Source organism: Octopus bimaculoides, chromosome 11, assembly GCF_046866305.1.
Source record: "Octopus bimaculoides isolate indiv1 chromosome 11, ASM4686630v1, whole genome shotgun sequence".
Taxonomy (NCBI): Eukaryota; Metazoa; Mollusca; class Cephalopoda; order Octopoda; family Octopodidae; genus Octopus; species Octopus bimaculoides.
Window position 1 is genome coordinate 45567641 of NC_142938.1, and position 22095 is coordinate 45589735.

The 22095-nt window shown below is 34.1% G+C and overlaps 1 protein-coding gene across 1 annotated transcript in view; it reads right to left on the reverse strand.

Moving 5' to 3' along the window:
- LOC106869493 (serine/threonine-protein kinase MARK2) overlaps positions 1-22095 on the reverse strand; it is a 94518-nt gene that overhangs the window by 30169 nt on the left and 42254 nt on the right. The window contains exon 3 of the mRNA XM_089360615.1: positions 4744-4797. Within this exon, the coding sequence (XP_089216741.1) occupies positions 4744-4797 (54 nt within the window). The remainder of the gene's footprint in view (positions 1-4743; positions 4798-22095) is intronic.

A 22095-nucleotide genomic window follows, 5' to 3' on the forward strand; every position in this document is an offset into this window, starting at 1 on the left:
TATGTAATATTACATTAATTTAAGTCACTGAACATATAACAGTAACACTAATAATAACAGTCACTATTTTAGAAAAAAGGCCAGCAATTTTTGAGGGGAAGGGGTTAGCCAATACCATCGACCCTAATACCTGAAAGACTTTATTTTATCAACCCCAAGGAATAAAGACTCATCAAGACTATCTCGGGATGTCTTCTAAGTTAGTCACACATTTAGAGATGTCCCTCAGCACCTAACTACTAATTTTACCAAGGATGAAATGCAAAGATAGCCTTTTTTTGACCTCAGAAAATAAAAGGGTCTTAACTAAATAGTAGACATTTTGTCTTGAGCTCTATTCATTGATATCCACCATACTCTACTAACAATGATGATGATAGTGATTTCATAGACTGGCAAAGCTACAAATTTGGGATAAAAAGAATTGACTTCACATGGTTCAAACTCAGCTTTATAGATTCCAAAGGAGAGAAGAGCAATGTTAGTCCTGACAGGACTGGAACTTGCATTGACAAAAGGAAGAGATTTAATCAAACAGTATTTGAATATCTTTATCTATCTACTGCCATCAAAGATTAATGAAGTAAGATATGATTGATATGCCTAACAGACAGAAATATCCCACAAAGAACTGCAGCTAATGAAGGAATGAAAAATGCAATGCACAAAATAAATAAAAAACTAACAGAGAGAGAGAGAGAGAGAGAGAGAGAGAGAGAGAGAGAGAGAGAGAGAGAGAGAAAGAGAGAGAGAGAGAGAGAGAGAGAGAGAGAGAGAGAGAGAGAGAGAGAGAGAGAGAGAGAGAGAGAGAAAGAGAGTTGTGCAAGCCAAATTAGCACCAGGATAATTCCAGCTGGAAACTAATCTTCATATGCTTATACTAGATATGTATATATAGGCCTGTGAATGTGTGCACTTCTGTAAGTATATCTGAATATACACATGAAAGCTTTGTGTGGGGTAACAATAATTATGGTTGCATTATCTAAGTCTGGGTAGGTGTATATACACATAAGATATACATTATAAAACAAAATTGAAACAAGCAGAAAAACATTTGTGGCCTGCTCAAAAATCAAAGATTCAAGGAATAGTAAGGTCAAGAACAAAAAAAAAGTATCAAGTAATAAGGTTAAATATTATACTACTATCTATTTAATCATGATTCAAGCTTTATCAGATGTGTTGAGATTCAGTTCAGACATTACACACACACACACACACACACACACACACACAAAAAAAAAGAGAGAGAGAGGAAATATGAACGGAAATTCCAGGTTTGGAAGTAAAACTCGGCATCAAAGGCCTTCAAGTTAAAGTTCTAGTAAGTAGGAAAGCAAACATGAGGCTAATTGCTTCAGGAAAATTCCTCTGTTTGATATGGATAAAAGGTGCAAGTAGATATTCCATACAGTGCAGCCAATGCAAACTATGGATACATAAGGGGTGCACTGGAATTACAGAAAGATTAAAAAAAGAAAGTAGATTTTGTATAGGGCAGATGCACAAAAGAAATAAGCACTAAGAACACAGGAAATGGATTTTCTCAAATACCCAAGAGGAGCTGTTATTACCTAGGTGATCAAATTAGCAATGGAGGAGAATGTTCTAAAAGTATAGTTGCTAAAATAAGAACACAGCAGAGAAAGTTTGACAAGCTATCACCTCTGTTGGTAACACAAGGCTTCTCTTTCAGAGTGGAAGGTAGACAGTCTGAAGCATGTGTATGAAGAGCAATCCTACAGGGTAGCAATAGATGGGCCATAAATGCAGAGGACATGCAAAGATTACAAAGAAAGGAAACTAGCATACTCTGCTAAATGTAAAACATCAGTGTGCATGTACAACAAAGTGCAAATGTGTTGAGAGAAAAATTGGACATAAGTGCCAGAAGTAGTGTGCAAGAGAGAAAACTGTGCTAGTATGGTAATGTGATGCATATGGATGAGGACAATTGCAAAATATATGGAAGAGGGAGACCCACAAAAATACGGGATGAAGTAATGAAGACCAACTTCAGGATGTTGAGCCCCACAGAAGAAATGACAAAGACTGAAATGAGTGGTGATTTGCTATGCCATCTATCTTGGCAAAAATGAGATCTTAAAAGCATATTATGTCCCTGCACCCAATCTGTACCTGCTGAGCCTTCCCGAAATCTCATCTTCCTTATAACTTGTCCTCCTTCACTCTTCTAACTATGGCACTATTCACTCAGAGCAGAACTGCACCTATGTGAGCTCTCTTTTATGCTGCCACTTAACCTTCTCCTTGGAACCACTTCTATTATCACACATCCACATTCTCAATACTATCTCGTCCCACTTTATTTTCTATTGAATACCCCTAATATCTGCCATTGACTCCATCTTTGTTCATTCCTATATCCACTCATGTAGCTCTGACTTCCATCTGTTACTATACGTCTCTCACTCCATCTCACACATCAGATCACCCCCCTCCTATTTCTCATCTCCTCCCTAACTTTCACTCTAACTGGTATTCCCCACTGACCACACTTTCACCCACATTCACCATTCACTGCATTCATCTCCTCTCCATTTCTAAGCATCTGTCACACCCCTTTCACACTCACCAACTTACCCATCCACTCTTCCTGTTCCTCTGTCCTTGTTCTCTCTTATATTTACCTTCTTATAACTTGAGGGTACACCCCAACGACTCATCACCACCATTTTTTCCCTCTTTCCAGCTGGGATAGTCGTGAATCTCTTCTACAGCAAGAAACCTGTTGCTATCACTCAAGCCTGTCAATACCTGGCACAAAATCACTCCCCTCAATATTACACCCCAACTCAGTCAAGAAGTCTTCTGAATTACTTAGTGACTTCACTAGTACCAGTACCACAAAAAAAATATGCACCCAGAACACACTGTAAAGTTGTTGGCATTAGCAAGGGTTCCCAGCAGCAGAAACCATACCAAAGCAGACTGGAGCTTGACGAAGTCTTCTGGCTTGCTGGATCCTCTTGAACCATCCAATCCATGCCAGCATGGAAGACATGCAAGCTGAGCTTCTGCAGGACCCACAACAAATAGTAAGATTTTGTGTATGTGTGTGTAAGTATAGAGGGGGGTATCAGTAATCCTGCACTAGATATGGGAGCAGCATTCTACTACAGGTCTTACTTAGGCTTTGAAAAAAGTCAACAACTCAAGTGTTTTTCGAAAGAGGAGAGCAAATCTAGGTTGCTGTTTTTAACTATGTTATGTATGTGGAGAAAGATCAGTATAAGACTATTTCCATGATATGAACAGAGATTAAGTCATGTACTCACTGGAGGATGTTTTTAGGGTCTTTGTTCACAGAGACTGTACAATTTTGTCACAAGCTATTTCAGTAGAATGTACATGCAGAATGCTAAAAAGCGTGATTAATGGCATTATCTGCATAGGAGTGAGCATTGTTAGAATTGATGTACAGGAGAAAGAATGTGGAGCATAACCACTCCATGGATACATCAGCATTAATACAGTGTGGGTGAGAGAGAGCCATGTCAACAATCTTCTAATCTAAGATTTGAGAGCTGGCTGGCATCCATAGACAGCCAGCATCACTTGGAAATTTTTGTTCACGACATGGTCAAAGACTTTACTTCAGTTAAGTACAATAACGTTGCTTCCATTAAATTTATCAATAATGAAGGACCACTGTTTACTGAATGACATCTACTTATTGAAGTCAATGAGTACGAAAACAGGCTTAAAGAGGTTGGAGACAGTGATTGTTAATGACTGTTTACATCACCTTTGAGATGTTGGAGAACGATAAGTCAATAGTTGGGAGGGTCACAGAGAATGCCTTCATTGTTATGCTATCACAGTGTACCTGACTGACAGCAATTTCTTTTACGTTTATGATTACAATGATAGGAATAGAAAGATTATCCAAGTATAAAAATACTTGCTCTTACAATATCCTAATTTGCAATCCATGTTGCTCTTATGCAAGCATGCATTATAAATAATGTGAGTTATATGATCTTAAAATCCACAGCAGCACTGCATCACATATAGGCTAGTATTCAGATATTGTACAATCATAATAATTATTTCTAACTGTGGTACAACCCAAGTAGTTGGCTGGTCCTTATCTGCATATACGACATTTTGGTACACCTGTTTTAACCCCACCTATTTGGCATTACAGATTCAACACCAACTTATTTGACATGAACTGTTTTGTACTCTTGTGACCTTCTGCACTATGAACATTTCATTTTTATTCTAGTTGATAGCAACAACTAAGTTAGTTTCTAAACTTCATTTAGCTTTCTGCTTCACTTTATGTATATAATGGCTGGTGCAATACTGATAAAATATAAAAAGGAAAAATTTTCTCACAATGGATTTCTGTACATATTTGACAAAATAAAACTAGCAGTGAATTTAAATATTGGCACTGTGAGCAGAAAAATCACAGTGAGATAAACATTAAGATGTATTAAATAACTGATTGTTGCAAACACATCTGACTCACTCTCTCTGAGTTTGTTCGACTGATATGTATGAGTAAATATCAAAATTTTCTGTAGCTGCTGACAATGTGTTATACAGAATTAACAATGGTAACCCAAGTATAACAGAAGTGACCTTCATGATTACAAGATGTATAAATAAACATTTAGAATGCAATTATATAACTAGTGTAGGGAAAAAGTTAAAATATTTTCTCAAGTAAGAAATAATTCTTACTAGAAAATATGAAAATAAAGTTACCTTTTGCAAACTGGAAGGGTTCATCTGTGTTTTGTCTATGATTTTTATAGCAACCTGCAAAAGATAAAAAAAATATATATATATATATAGTGATTTGTAATACCCTCTCGTTACAAAGAATTCAATTCAAAAAGATTTTTAAAACATTTTGAAGAGTTAAATAAATTAGCAGAAAACAAGTAAATTGTTAATGAAAAGAATATGCAGCTAACACCTGCCTCTCCACAACAAACTACAAAGAACACAAACTGTAAAGTTATATGTATTACAAGTGGTTGTACATAAACCACAACTATAGACCACCTGCACAACATATTAAAAATACTTTAAATGAAAAACACTTGAAGAATGCAGTTTCTTGCTGCAGCAAGATACAACTTCCAAAGTTTAAGTCACAAGCATCCAGGCACATACAACACCTCAGTCTAATAATTAAGATGCAGATCAATTTCATTGTATTCTATAAATGAGTGTTTATTCATAAGAAACTAACTCAATTTTTGCCCTAGAATTATGAAGAATTGAGGCATTTTATCAATATTAAGTGAATAACTTAATCATCATATGTACCTGTACAAACAAAATATAAACCTAATTTTATTTCAGAAGTCCTTTTCTGCAAAAATTATATTGCAACATTCTTCTTTCAGAATTACTGAAGAGCTACATATAAATTTCTTTTACTTCCAAAGATTGATACATACATCAGTTTTGCCATTTTCTGCCATCCTATGCGTCTGTATTACATTACAAAAGATAGATTATACACTTATAAAGTATATGCTTTTTGACTAAACTACTGAAAAAATTAATACATTTCAATATAAAATTGAGATATATTTAGTATTTCGATTTTGCCTTAATTTACCAAATTGTGGTCTTCAATCAGGTGTCAGAATATCAAAATATCAACTTAAGTTTTCAAGACAGGCTAATTTAAAAGTTAAAAATGGATTCCTGACAAAATTTTTGTAACAAAAACATGTGCCCATACTCTTGCATGCCCACAATCATTTACAAAAGTTTACAAGTTTTTCCATGTGCATACAGAAAGTGAAGGTTATATTTAAAAACATTCATTGTGCTAATGTGCTAACACACAGCCACTCCTGTGCCTCTCTCTCTCTCTCTCTCTCTCTCTCTCTCTCTCTCTCTCTCTCTCTCTCTCTCTCTCTCTATATATATATATATATATATATATATATATATATATATATATATATATATATATATATATATATATATATATGCTTATTATAGCCTCAGGCCGACCAAAACCTTGTGAGTGGATTTCGTACTTGGAAACTGAAAGAAGACTGTCGTATATATATATATATTTGTGTATGTGTGTGCCTATGTCTTGTGTTTGTACCCCCACCATTGCTTGACAACTGATGTTGTGTTTACATTTCTGTAACTTAGCGGTTTGGTAAAAGACACTGACAGAATGAGTACTAGATTTACAAAGAATAAATCCTGTGGTTGATTTCTTAGACCAACGGTGGTGCTCCAGCATGGCCGCAGTCACATGACTGAAACAAGTAAAGCAATAAAAATCTATGCCATTTTAATCCCGGGCAAGGCCAGGTATCTCTGCTAGATCAATATAACTTCTGAATTTCAAAAATAAAATGATTGAAGCTGCCAAATATTATATTTAAAAAAAAAACTATTGGCTTAAGTCAGAGGCAGTGAAAAGACTTTCAGCCTCAAGAGATTCCTTTGAAAAAAATCAAAGATAGTTTCAATTAACTTTTCAATTCAAGCTTGCATTCTATTATTTATGTCATATGTCACTGTTAATATCTGACTTCTATTTGTAAAGAAGTGTATTTAAAAATATCTAAGTTGCAAGACTATAATCTGCAGGTTTTAATGTTATTAGAAATGAAGGTAAGATTACTTGCACAGACTTTGCAATAAAATAAATTAGCTCAAATCTTAATTTTTCAGTGAATTTACAAAATGTTACGTTTTCAAATAAGGTTTATACTACCACTACCATCCTTTGCCTGTTAATATATCCCCCACCCACTCTCTATATTAATTTTGGTTAGTTTACCCAGTTATATTTGGAACCTTTCCAAACTCATAATTAATACTGGCTTACATTAGACAACCTCATAATGGTGTTATAATATTTTGTGCATCAGAGAATGTTTATGTGCAACTGAAATGCTCTGCTAGCTATCTTATATTGATGGAAACTTGTAATCCACACAGCCTTTGAATATTCGATAGGTTATTATATGGTTATAGCACTAAACTTTCTTTTTTTGGAATAGAAAAATTTTCTTTCAACTAAGTTTACGGATTGTTCTTCTTAGATAAAATCAAAATACTGACTTTGTTCCAAAATCATTCTAATATATTTTTGAAGTGTGAGTATGTTAATACAATGACGAGATTGGTGCACAATAAACCTAACTAGAAACAATCAGTTATAGAGAGTAGATGAATGGAATTACTCTACATTCAAAAAGCTGTGATTCACTTAAATTACTATGCTTCCATCCTGTTTTTGTCTGTTGCAGATAATTTTTATCAATCCTTAAATCTGCTATTAGTGATATTTCTAAGTTATTACATTAACTATCTCTACACAAGACCTATTTCCTGCTTTTAAAATCATTCCTTTAATAGAAACTAACTGCATCTATCCCATCCCTATAAGGAAATCATGTACCTGTCACAGGGAACAAACTATAAGTTTACTTAGATGACTTAATTAACACTGGAGTTAGTCCTAATAATAAAGAGAAGGATAGTAGAAATTGAGGGAACAGTTAGCAACAATACTTTCTCTTTATGAAAGGCAGACTGTATGGGGCATGAATGGTCAAACTAACATGCCAGACAGTTTAATACCATCACTTGGTCTTTGGAGGTTTTTAGTGAGGATTCACTCAGTTGCAAGCTTTTGGACAAGAGGCTCACATGCATACTTCTATTTTCCCTTGATATGATTGCATTTTAGCAAGAATTCATGTTGTTAAAAGCATCTGGACAAGATGCCCTACAAAGCATACAGACTCCCATTTTCCCAAAGACATATTGATGCTCAGATAGGGTATCAGCCACATTCACATAATTAGCATGGGAGCATAGCAAAGATCATGATCTGTACCACTCACATCTAAGTAATATTTAAAAAAATAATAAATGGTGACAGGTGTGGTGCAGGAGACATAGTCGTTGATTGAGGAGGGTTAAAGTCAAGTATAATCTGTTAAGCTTGCAACATTAACATGCTTGAAAAATGAAACATGAAAGCTGAAATAGCAAGTGAACACTAAAGGCATCTGCCAATATAAACAGAAGAAACAACTGCCCTTGAATACACACATCATATGAAATGCAAATGGTGAATATATGGAAATGAAGTGGGTTCCACATGTGGCAAAGAAAGTTGTGGAAGGGGGATGGAAAGGTCTGATGTCACAAAAAAAAAAAAAAAATGAGAATGTATGCCACAACATGCTAATAAGAGTTGTCCACATTGCACTGAACCAGCCAGGAAGAAAATAGATGCTAAAATAATAATAATGATGATTTTGTTTGCCCACTTCTCACTCCACTTTTCTCTGAATATCTCAATATAAGTAGCATAAACAATCATTCCTAATGCGTAACACTGACTACCATTCTCCTTGTCAATACTAATGAAGTTCATTCTAGTAGTATTTGTCCATTTCATATAAAAGTCATCAGTAACACCTAGACTGTAGAGGCAAGTTTAACAAAACAATAACTGAATGTTAAGACATGTTTTGACCCATGCAACCATGCAAAAGTAGATGTTAAAGCGATGATGATGATTTAAAACAAGAATAATTTACTATTGAAAAATTGAAATTAATAATAGTTATATCCCATGGAGTTAAATAAGACAGTTTTAATTTAACTCAAAAAGGAAAAAAATTATCTCACAGAATGGCCACGGTAACTTATAATATATCTAATCTTATCACACAATTCTAAATATCATTAAAATTAATATAGATACTGAACCAGAAGAAAACATTCTAGTCTTAGGAAAATGATAAATAATGATTTTTATGTCTATAAAAGTGTAAAGTCATTTGAATCAGCCTCTTTATGATAGTTTTTTTTAATGGCTCTACAGAATATAAGAGTTTAACCCTTTCGTCACCAACCAGGCTGAAACTGGCTCTGAGTACAAATGTCTTGTTTTCATAGGTTTTGAATTAAAATCTTCCACCAAACCTTAGTCACGATTTATGTTCCTAACATTAGCTCTAAATTCTTTGTTATATTTAAAGTAATTGAAAGAAACACAGAGCATCTCAAAATAAATACAGTAACGAAAGGGTTAAGGAGAAAGATAAAAATTCAAGTCAAACTTGAAAACTATTAGTACCATCTCCAAAATGATCACCAAGCCTCTAAGCTAGACTAACACTGAACTGGACCTTTTATAAGAGTTGTTACAATCACTGGTCTAAAACATGCTAGAACAGCCATTACAATATAAAATCAAAAGCTTTGAACAGGAACTGAGAAAAAATGCATTGGCCAGATCTTAAAACAAGTATATTTCCTCAAAGTAATTTCCATTTTTTAAATTTATTTCTAAGGTATAGGAGATTTATAGGAAAATAGGTATTATTTCATTCTTGGGGTATTAGTGGCACAAGTTAAGCAGCTACCAGTTGAGAATTAAAAGCAAGTTACATGCCTTGAAGAGCAAACTCATAAAGAGTTCAACAATGGATTAATCCTTTCGTTACTGTATTTATTTTGAGATGCTCTGTATTTCTTTCAATTATTTTAAATATAACAAAGAATTTAGTAAAATAACTTAGTTATCATTAAGCTAATGTTAGGAACATAAATTGTGACAGGTTTGGTGGAAGATTTTAATTCAAAATTTAGACATTTGTACTACAAAGCCAAAGCTGGTATCGGCTGAATTAGTAACGAAAGGGTTAAAATACAAGGTCCTAGGTCTCATCACTTGATGAAAGCTTTAGGTTTGTCACTGAATTTCTTTTTCGGTCATGTTTGCATTTGATATTAGAAAATGGCCGAGGAATTTGAATGTGCCGACTGAATTGTTCTACAGGATCATGAATTACTGCTCAGCAGCAAGTTCTGAATAGGACCATCTAGTGCTTACAAACAAAACAAAAATAACCAAAATACTACATGTGCATACATAAGCACGCACGCACGCACGCACATGCACACACACACAATATGACCAAGAAGTTAAGGTGTTGAACACAATAAGGTTGAGAAGTTAAACTAAACAAACTTACTACATTCATTATGAGCCTTTGAACAATGCACATAGACTTTGCATGTTCCAGTTCTCTTATTGATAAAAGGGAAAAATGACCTAAACCTTTATTATTCAACTTTTTAGTGGTTGGAAAGACATCGTTATATAAATGAGAGAGAGAGAGAGAGAGAGAGAGAGAGAGAGAGAGAGAGAGAGAGAGAGAGAGAGAGAGAGAGAGAGAGAGAGAGAGAGAGAGAGGGAGTGTATGTGTGTGTGCGTGTGTGTGATGCACACACCCAATGAGCAGAATGAAATAATATGCCACAAAATACAAAGTAATTCCTGCAGAAGATTTGAATTTTCTACCCGTGAGCTGGCAATCCAATGCCTTATTACCATGCCTGTTATCTTGTACAGTGTGTGTGTGTGTGTGCGCGCGCGCGTAATAAAAATAATAAAAAAGCAAATGTTAAAAGCAAGTGAAAACTGAACAGCAACTATATAAGGACATCTTAGGCTTAACCAAAAGATTGGTTATCAAATATTTTCACAATAATAAGAGACAGGTCAGATATGATAATTTTCTGAATGAAGACAAGTTATTGAGGGGGGGGGCAAGTTTAAAGTGTTCTTAAAACTAATTGGATCTTTTCTGACACCAAGTACTTTATGAAACAATTTAAAAAGAACTCTGCAAATATCACTCCCATGTACCAAATAATCTTTGCTATAAATTTCCTAAAACTTTTCAAGAAAAGAGAGCAGTACTTTGCTCAGTGCAACAGCTCCAGCTTTTCAGTTACAAGACAAGCAACAAACAATGTATTCAGTATATGAATATGGAAAAGTATTTAGAGAAAAACATCTTCAATCGCTTGGATAAGAAATAAAAGTCATTTAGTAGAGCTTCAAGTGAAAACATTAGAGCATGCTGCCATATAGACTAGAAAGAAATTTCATCCACCATTGCAGTGTTCATAGAACTGCTTATGTTGAGTAATAGCTTTGTAGTATTTTCCTTTACTTTTATCAATAGTAATTGTTAGTTTTGAGAAACATTCCATATAAATAAACAAGAAGAAATTTTTTAAATCTAACATTGAAAAGAGTTTGACCCTTTATACAGAAAGAAACACTGAAAAAAATGGAAGCCTTAAAAAAAAGAAGCTGCATTAATAGAATGATAAAACTAGTAAGATAGTTTTAAGAATCAATAAAACAAGAACCGCTCAAGTACTAGTGTGAACTTAACACATATCCTTACCCAAAATGTGTGGCCTTGTGCCAAATCCAGAAATCATTATTTAATGCTACTTTAAATGCAAACACACCTAAGCTTCAAGAGTTTGTTCTTATAAAGCATCATTCTTATGTATAACAATACTATATATCTTCTATGAACACAAGTATACATGTACCATCCTTCTCTCTCTCTTTCATACAGTGACAACAAATACATTAATAAACTCAAGCATGTAAATAAAATCAGGAAATCAACCAACTAAACCAGAAACCAAGGTAACAATATTTTCTTTTAAAAGTTTTAAAGTAAATCATTTTATGAATACTCAGAATTTTGATAAAAATTTGTCTAACTAGGAGTTTATTAAGCTTTGTCATTTATTAATATCATTAAACGCTGCTTATATGATTGTCAAATGATAATGTTAACTTTTTCTCAGTATTTCTCCCTTTCATAAGATCACCATCTTAATTACTCCTTCACATGTAAGGAGAAAGAAGTCTTACATACTAAAACTATTTAATATTTATCTTAAAACTTATCAAATAAATTTAGCAAACATTAAGGAAAAAAATCTAGCAAAAACACCACAAATGATGATAGGAATTTTTCAGCCTAAAATAATCTCTCCATTGGAAATCAAATTTTCCTCTTGTATCCTGGAATTTCCTCCAAGTTAATTGCTACAATAGACAATACCTGCTGATATTCTTATCAAAAGCAAATTGGCAAGCTATGAAATAAAACTGTGTTATTGAAATACAGCACATAGGCAAAATAAATGGGTAACAACTTTTTTAAAGAGACATGCAGACACTTATTTTCAATCAGACTAAACGAATGTAATACAGCAAAAGAATCAGTTTCTAAAATCAAACCAACAGAAGATCAGCAGAAATATGCTTATGCTAATCTGGTTTATAATCTCCAATTAGCATTCTAGTATCTAGCAGTCACCATGCTGTTTAGGCTTATTGATCGACTAAAGTGATGATAATTGTGTCAATAAATCCAAGAAAAAATATTTGTTTTCAAGAGACCCACCAAACTGTATATATATATAGATTGATGCAAATGAGGTTAGCACAAACTTCTATATTCAGAGTTATTATTGGAATTGAAACTTGATACAGATATTTCGAAGGGCATGAACACTATTCTTCTTTGCAAAAGATAAAATGAATAAATAACGCACGCACACGCACACACACACTTTATATATTACATAGAGACAAGTTACTTGAAGCATTTGACGAAATAGAAGGGGATATAGCATCATACAATGTGGAAGACAATTGGAGATTTCTGCGGGACAACCTGTTGAAAGCCACCGACCAGATCTGTGGCTGGTGTAAGGTCCCCTCTCGACCCAGAGTGATGTGGTGGTGGAACAAGGAGGTAGACAGGGCTATTAGACAAAAGAAACAGGCTTGGAAGGACTGGAAGAACAGTGGTAGCAGGGAATTGTACCAATGTGCCAGAAGGGAGGCTAGGCAACAGGTTTATTTAGCCAGAGGGGAAGCAGATAAGGAAAGATTTGACAATGTTCTGCGCTGTGAGGACCAAAGACTCGAGGTATTTCGTGTTGCAAGACAGTGTAGGAGAGAGAATAGTGATGTCGTAGGAGAGAAATGTTTTCGCATGGATGATGGTACGCTTGCACTAAATGAGGATGCAAAGAAAGAGGTCTGGAGATGCCACTACGATAGATTGCTTAATAAAGAGAATGAATGGGAGAAAGAGAGGCTGCCAACAGAGGGACCAGCTATCCGAGTTGATAGTACCAGGGTAGATAAAGCAATTAAGAGTATGAAGACAGGGAAAGCCCCCGGCCCATCAGGAATCACTGCAGAGATGCTCAAAATATCTGGCAGTGTTGGCTACAGCCTAGTCACCCGTATTACGAACCAGGTGTTACACGAAGGAGTCATACCCAATGACTGGTGTAGCAGCACCAGAGTCAACTGCTACAAAGGTAAAGGTGACGCTTTAGATACAAATAATTACAGAGGTATCAAGCTGTTAGATCAGGTTATGAAAGTTACGGAGAGGGTCATAGCCCAACTAATTAGGGAGCGAATCAATTTAGATGAGATGCAGTTAGGGTTCATGCCAGGTAAAAGCACTACTGATGCCATATTTCTAGTAAGACAGCTGCAGGAGAAATATCTAGCCAAGGATAAACCTCTGTACCTGGCTTTCATTGACATGGAGAAAGCCTTTGACAGGGTCCCCCGATCCCTTATCTGGTGGTCAATGAGGAAACTTGGGATAGAAGAATGGTTAGTGAGAGCTGTGCGAGCCATGTACAGAGATGCTGCCAGTAAGGTGAGGGTTGGAAATGAGTACAGCAATGAATTCCGGGTAGAGGTAGGGGTCCACCAAGGTTCCGTCCTCAGCCCCCTCCTATTTATCATAGTCCTCCAGGCAATCACAGAGGAGTTCAAGACAGGTTGCCCCTGGGAGCTCCTCTATGCTGATGACCTTGCACTAATTGCGGAGTCACTATCAGAACTAGAGGAGAAGTTTCAGGTGTGGAAGCAAGGTCTAGAATTGAAGGGCCTTAGAGTCAACCTAGCTAAAACCAAAATCCTAATAAGTAGGAAGGTAGATAAAACACAAACCCCTTCAGGTAGATAGCCCTGCTCAGTATGTAGAAAAGGAGTAGGTAGTAACTCTATAAGATGTACCCTGTGCAAGCTATGGACACATAAGAGGTGCAGCAATATCAAAGGCAGGTTAACTAGGAAGTTAGTTTTTGTATGTGGCAGATGTTCAGGTGCAATAAAGACTGTAAACAAACAGGAAACAACTTCTATCTCATTCCAGGGTGAAAAACTAGAGGTAGTCTATAGCTTCCGCTATCTGGGTGACCAAATTAGTAGTGGGGGTGGGTGCGCTGAAAGTGTAGCTGCTAGAATAAGAATAGCCTGGGCAAAGTTTAGAGAGCTCTTACCCCTGCTGGCGACAAAGGGACTCTCACTCAGAGTAAAAGGCAGACTGTATGACGCAAGTGTACTAACAGCCATGCTACATGGCAGTGAAACATGGGTTGTAACTGCTGAGGACATGCTTAAGCACGCAAGGAATGAAGCCAGTATGCTCCATTGGATGTGTAATGTCAATGTGAATACCCGTCAGAGTGTAAGTATCTTGAGAGAAAAGCTGAACATTAGAAGCATCAGTTGTGGTGTGCAAGAGAGACGATTGCGCTGGTATGGACATGTGGTGAGAATGGATGAGGATAGCTGCGTGAAAAAGTGCCACACCCTAACAGTTGAGGGAACCCGTGGAAGAGGTAGGCCCAGGAAGACCTGGGCTGAGGTGGTGAGGCAAGACCTTTGTACATTGGGCCTCACCGAGGCGATGACTACTGACCGAGACCTTTGGAAATGTGCTGTGCGTGAGAAGACCAGGCAAGACAAGTGAGATCGTTGCCAGTGCCCCTGGACTGGCTCTTGTGCGGGTGGCACATAAGATGCACCATTTTGAGCGTGGCCGTTGCCAGTACTGCCTGACTGGCCTTCGTAGGATTTTCGAGCGAGATCGTTGCCAGTGCCCCTGGACTGGCTCTTGTGCGGGTGGCACATAAAAGACACCATTTCGAGCGTGGCCGTTGCCAGTATCGCCTGACTGGCCTTCGTGCGGGTGACACGTAAAAGCACCTACTACACTCTCTGAGTGGTTGGCGTTAGGAAGGGCATCCAGCTGTAGAAACTCTGCAAAATTTAGATTGGAGCCTGGTGTTGCCATCCGGTTTTACCAGTCCTCAGTCAAATCGTCCAACCCATGCTAGCATGGAAAGCGGACGTTAAACGATGATGATGATATTAGATGAATTTATTTGTTCTGATATTAGATGAATTTATTTGTTCTATGTCCTCAAATTTGATGCTCTTTATATATTAACACTCTGTTACTAGTGTCAGTCTTTGGAACTATGGTCATGCTGGAATACTTTGAAGGGTTTAGTTCAGTGGTTCTCATCCATTTTTACCTATGTACCCCTTTGATCTCTATTTTATTGGGATGGACCCTCATATCTTTTGAATGTTTTTAAAAATTCCTATTCAATTTATATAGTTAAATATTTTTAGGAATTATATTTAAAAAATGTTAAAAACATTTTGTGTATTGTTAAAATATAACCAATTTATTGCACATAAATTTTAACAAAACTATCATATGGACCCCCAATCATCATATAGATTTTGGTTTAATCAATCATATTCACAGCTAAAATAAGATGCAGTCTGGTTTGATCTGGAAAAAAACCTTTGATGTGGTACTACACTCCATAATAGTTTTGTAGTTATAAAGAAAACTAGGTACAGATAAATGGCTTGTGAGCACCATGCAAGTCATATATATATAGCAAGGTGAGAGATATCAATGCATTCAATAATGAATTTAGCATGCAGGTAGGTGTTCATCAGGTTTCAATTCTCAACCCTCTATTGTTTATCATAATTCTCTATATCATAACAGAGGAGTTTAAGACCAGCCACCCACATGAACTCCAGTTTGTTGATGGCTTTGTTTTAGTAACTCAATCTAATGAAGATTAAGAAGGAATCTCAGTTGTGGAAGCAAAGCCTAGAATCAAGAGACAACAAAGCAAAACTAGCAAAGACAAAATTTTGCAGAGGAGGAGTAGTTAGGAATTCCTTATTGTGTGCCAAAAGTAAATTATGAGTGCATTAGAGGTGTAGCAGGTTCACAAAGATTGTTGACTTGTATGTGTGTATATATATATATATATATACACACACACACACACACACACAAATACATATATATACATAGAAAAATATATACATATATATACATATACATACACATATATATACAGACAAACATATACATATACATACACATATATATACAGACAAACATACACATATATATACACATATATATACAGACAAACATACACATATATATACATATATACATATATATACACATATATATATATACATATATACATATATATATACACATATACCTATATATATACACATATACATATATATATACACATATACATATATATATACATATATATATACATATACATATATATATACATATACATATATATATACATATACATATATATATACATATATATATACATATACATATATATATACATATACATATATATATACATATACATATATACATATATATATACATATACATATATACATATATATATATACATATATACATACATATATACATACATATATATATACATATACATATATACATACATATATACATACATATACACATACATATATATATACATATAAATATACATTATATATATATATATATATATATATATATATATATATATACATATATATATATATATATGCATATATACATATATATGGCTACTTAAAATTCAAACAGCTCAGGAAACTTGTTAACCCTTTAGTATTTAAACTGACCACATCTGACCCAAATATTACACCTATTTTATGTACAGACTGGTCATATTCAGCCTCTCACACCTACCCTACAATGTAATACTAAAAATAAATAAGTACATCATCGGAACGCTAAAGGGTTAAACATGAATTCATCTATATTGACTGCAATATAATGCAGAGAGTGACACTGACATAAAGGATAGCAGCACTTGTCACTTGATCAGCCAGCTTTATGACATTTACTACCATCTTATATTTTAAGCACACACATATATGCACAATAGAAATAACATTTTCATTTAAGAGAACTCAGCTTCCTATATAGTATTAACAGGTTAAGCTTCCTGTACTTTTTCAAGCCTTCAAATCAACAATTAAGCATCCCTTTTCTTGCAGTGGTTTAGATATATTTATATAACAACTTCATTCTATCCTATCTTTAAACTTTTTGGCTATTTGTTTCAAGTTGTCTTGCTAAATTTTCCCAAAATCTACTTCACTTATATGTATCAACCACAAATTCATGTCATTCTTTCTCATAGCTTTAAAGAAATTTTTTTTTTTTCACTAGTTTTGTTACAATTCACTTTCCTGTTGTGAATTATTTGTCTCTTCCTTCTTGGCACATAATATAGTGGAAATATATTGCTTCTGTCAGAGTTAAGTATATTGTTTTTAAAAAATCTAAAAAGGTTTGCTACTTTGGTGGGAATTTTTTTTTTTTTTTTTTCCACACTTCATTCTGAAGAACTTGAACAGTTTGAAATAATCATGAGTGTACATATACCTGCACATTAAAGATAATCTATTAATTTTATATTAATCAAACTGCATAAGTTATTGTTTTACACAAAGCACTCACCTAATTTTCAAAAAGTAATAGTTTTCAATCCAATTAAAATTTTATCATAATTGTGTCATGATCTCAAATCATGAATTTAGTTGTTTTTTTTTGTTTTTTTTAAATAGGTAATCACTATTAAGATATGATAATAAGAAACATAACCTCTGAAATGAGTTCAAAATATATCATTGAGGTTCATGACAATTATTATGATTTTAAAAATAAATGAAATAGTTATCTTGATATTGTCAACATTTCAATTATGTCAAAATGTAAATAAAAAGGACTATTGTAAAATAATGTTGCCAATTTTGACTTTTTCTTTCCATATGAATAACACTTCATACCAATGTAACTAACTGAAACCTTAAACTGCTGCATTAGAAATTGAAATGAACAGTCAAGAGTGATTATATCCTACCCAACTCTAAAGTCCTACTAACTCCCACTTCTAAGAGTTAAATAAGGTTTCTTTGCACAGATCACATTGAATAAAATCAATTTAGGAACAGGACAAATTATTGTCTTTAGAGGGAAAAAATTAATATGAATTTCAGCCAAAATTACTCAGCAATTGGTGCATAAATGTATATGTGACTAATTTCTTTCATTGAAGAGTCAGATAAGTCTAAAATTTGGGCAATCTATATCAGCAAGAAAATGTGAAACACCAGAAAAATTAACTATAAAGGTTACATGAAAACAGAAGTATTATGGCAAGATAAAATGAACTAAAGTATCTTGAAACAATTAATTTAATTTCTTGCGGGGAGGAGATTACACAAAGTTTCCTTGGTTTCTCTATGATTGGGTATTTAATTCCTGAATATGTACATTATCGCAAGTTGGATTTAAACTCATTTAGAAATAAGGGTTCTAAGTTCAAATCTCACCAGAAACATATCCAAGAAAAGGGTACCTAATGCCAATCCAAGATTAAACCAACTGAAACTGTAATACATAAATGGAAATATAACGTGAATAATTAAGAACTTATCATTCTTCCAGGATTAATAAAATATTGGTTTCAAATTTTGGCACAAGGCCAGTAATTTTGAGGGAGGGAGTTAGTCCATCAACCCCAGTGCTCAACTGGTGAAATCTTAATCCAGAACCTAAGAATGGACAATGTCGCAAAGTATTTTGCTCAGCATGCTAATGATTCTGCCAGCTCACCGCCTTTGAGTTAATAAAATATTAAGTATATAAAATAATAATTATGTGCTGAGGTTAAATTAATTTTATACTCCATCTACAAATAGAAAAAATATAATTTATCACAGTGTTGCCGTCTATTTGAAACCATGATATACCTTTGATTCGCAAATACTTTTTTCCCAACACCTTTGCTTTTTCCTAGTCTCCATACCTACTTCATAAAATATTAGTTCATTTCAACCAGTCTTGACAAACTGAATTTACTACCAACTAGAATAGTGTCATGGTAGCAATACTTAAATTGGGAAAATAAATGATGCAACCTCCCAGTTTCCCTTCTTTAAAAATCTTGGGTTTCATACTTGTATTCAAGGAATAACAATTGCTGTAGTTGGACAATGTGAAGCATACATTAAGTAGTAGCAGGACATAGAAAACACATTCTAATTCAATAAGATTAGGTCTCTGAGTTCGGTGCACACCAAATTTAACTGCTTTCTTTCCTTTCTGGTTGATTATATGTTATGAAAATTATTTAAAATGTACACTTCAGAGAACTGGGTCACCTCAGTACTAATCACCAACAAAACACAGAGCATTTGAAACACATTCAACAAACACACCCAATACAAACACACACATTCCACAATCCATTAGTAAATAAACACAATTCTTTTCAGGGATTTTAAAAACTAAATTATCAGCTATATAGGGAGGACTCATCTCTGTCACATGTTACACAACTTTTATTCTTGATCCACAGGATTACATGGACAAATGCACATTTTCATATACATGTAAGAGCATGTATTTGTACACAATACAATTGTCTGTACATGTATGCTGGTCATAGGTCTTTTCATCAAAGACAAGAGTGCATATTATAGTTACAACAGGCTTACTCAAAAAATCTGTGAATTTCTTTTTGCCCCAATACTGACTGCATGCAACAAATGTGTCAAACAGGTATGATGTCAGCTCTTTGAAATATCGACTATATATCAGATCTGATACTATTTGCATTAATATTGAACCCCTTTTGCTCTAATTCCTTTTCACCTGATAAAAGCTGGTAGAAACAATTTGGCATTAACAACAATGTCATACACAGGAGTAAAATAGAGGATAAAAGGTAATTTCTCACAATAAGACATTTTCTAACACATTACATATAATGTTAACATACTAAATTGTTATTGCAACATTAAAACTATCTTATTCTTGTAAATATTACAACAGCTGTCTTTTTCATTCCTTTACAGTCACATTACAAGACAGATTGTTTCTAATTCAGCATACAAACAGCTTCACTGACTAAACAAAACCCAAGCAATCTATCATCTTATGAACAACCTATTCAAAGTTTCTGCTTCAGTAAATCTTATCAATCACTGTTATACATGAGCAGAGAGTGGCAAAATCAGTAGAGCACCAGCCAAATATATGCAATATTTCCACTTTTTACATTCTGTATTCAAATCAAGCTTTGCATTTGCCTTTAATTCTTGTAAGGTCAATGAAATAACTATAAATATATCAGGAGTCAATTTAATTCACCATATTCCCTCACCATGAAAATTGTAGCTTTGCACCTAAGTTAGAAATCAATGATACACTGATTTGACAATGTATTTTTATAATAACAAACACAGAAAATATTCAGAAAAAGGTATGAATACATAAAAAAAACAACAAAAAAAAGGGAAGTAAATACAACTAAAACAAAAAGCTTAGGAAAATTTGAGATGATCAATTCTTTTTTACTTAAATTGTGTTGAAAGTAAATGTCTTAAGAAACATTATAACTGTCATACTGATATTCATTTAATACATAGCTGAAATTATTAAGTATGACAAGATTAATTTCAACCACATAATTAAGAGAGAAAAAGGAAACTTCACTAGTCAACCAGTTTCATAGAATAAGGTCCTTAGAGCAAGCTTTGAAACCAATAAAAGCCCACCTTTAAAAGTAACTCAATGTGCACATTTGTAAACTGCTATGATACTGACAAACTATTCTGTTGTCAACAATTTGTAGTTTATCAAAATCTGTAAGTTGATAAGTGGTCAAGATGCAAACCAATAGCAGTCAACTGAGTTCAATGATAAAATCGTCCAACCCATGCCAGCATGGAAGGTGGACATTAAACAATGATGATGATGATGATATTTTTCTCCTCAACCAGGGCTGACCTAAAGTCATCAACAGAAAAAAAGACAGTTTCTAAAGATATCTTTATAACATTTGACAGAAATAGGCCACCAGTTTTCTGGATATACTGTAATCAATTCTTACCACATTGAGTGCCAAGGGGAAATGTGTAAGTCAGTCCCGTGTACCACACATGGTTTTTTTTTCAAATTCATATAGTATTTCAGTTGTATACAATAGCTATATACAGTTCATTTTTTTATGAAAAAAAACATGTATACAATATACATATATGTGGCGCATTTGTAAAGTGCCATGTATATATATATATATATATATATATTGTATACATGGCACTCAATGTGTTAAAGATAATTCTACAATGCTACCAATTCTACAGCTAATTAAAAATGCAGTTTCATTGACTGAAGAGGAATGCTCAAAAAGCATTTAACTCCTGTCATATGAGATACCTATCAAAGCAAAATAATTACCAGAGCAGAATTAAAAGAAGCTCGAACCTAATATCATAGATAGTGGAAGTGAATCAACAATACAATGATGTTTGTTAAATAACATAAATCAATTTCACGAACAAAAGCCTGCTAAAAGCAGTTCTCCATTAGCAACAGTTGGAATATAAGGATGAAAAAATATATAAAATTTTAAACTGCATAAAGGAGAAAGTAAAATCTAAGGGGAAAAGAGTTTACACAATCTAACTATAATCAAAGAGAACTTATACTATTATTGATAAGCCAAAGGAGGAGCATCTATGTGATTGCTTGAAACCACACCCTACCATCTTAGAAATGAATAATGAGTCTCAGTTCCTTGCTCTTTTACATGTTTCAGCTTTGAGGCTGTGGCCATGCTGGGGCACGTCACAGCTGGAATGCCTTTGATTATAGGTCTGCTCAACTGAGACTGACCTGGTACTAAACACTACTACTACCACTACAACTACAGCTGCTGTTGCTGACAACTGAAGTTTAAATGGAATAGTTTGTTTCCTAAATGCTCAGAAAGAAAATAATTATCAATACCTCTTGATCTATTGTAAGAAAACATGCAATGGAAAGATTTATCCAAGTATATCACTCATACTTTTACAAAATCCTCACAGCTAACAAGATGAAAGACAATAGTCATCCAATATAAACTTAAGCATACAAAACACAAAACTAGATCTTCTAAAGCAACCAGCTGGGCCATTTCTACAATGTTAAATATAGTAAAATAATTATCTGCCTTTTT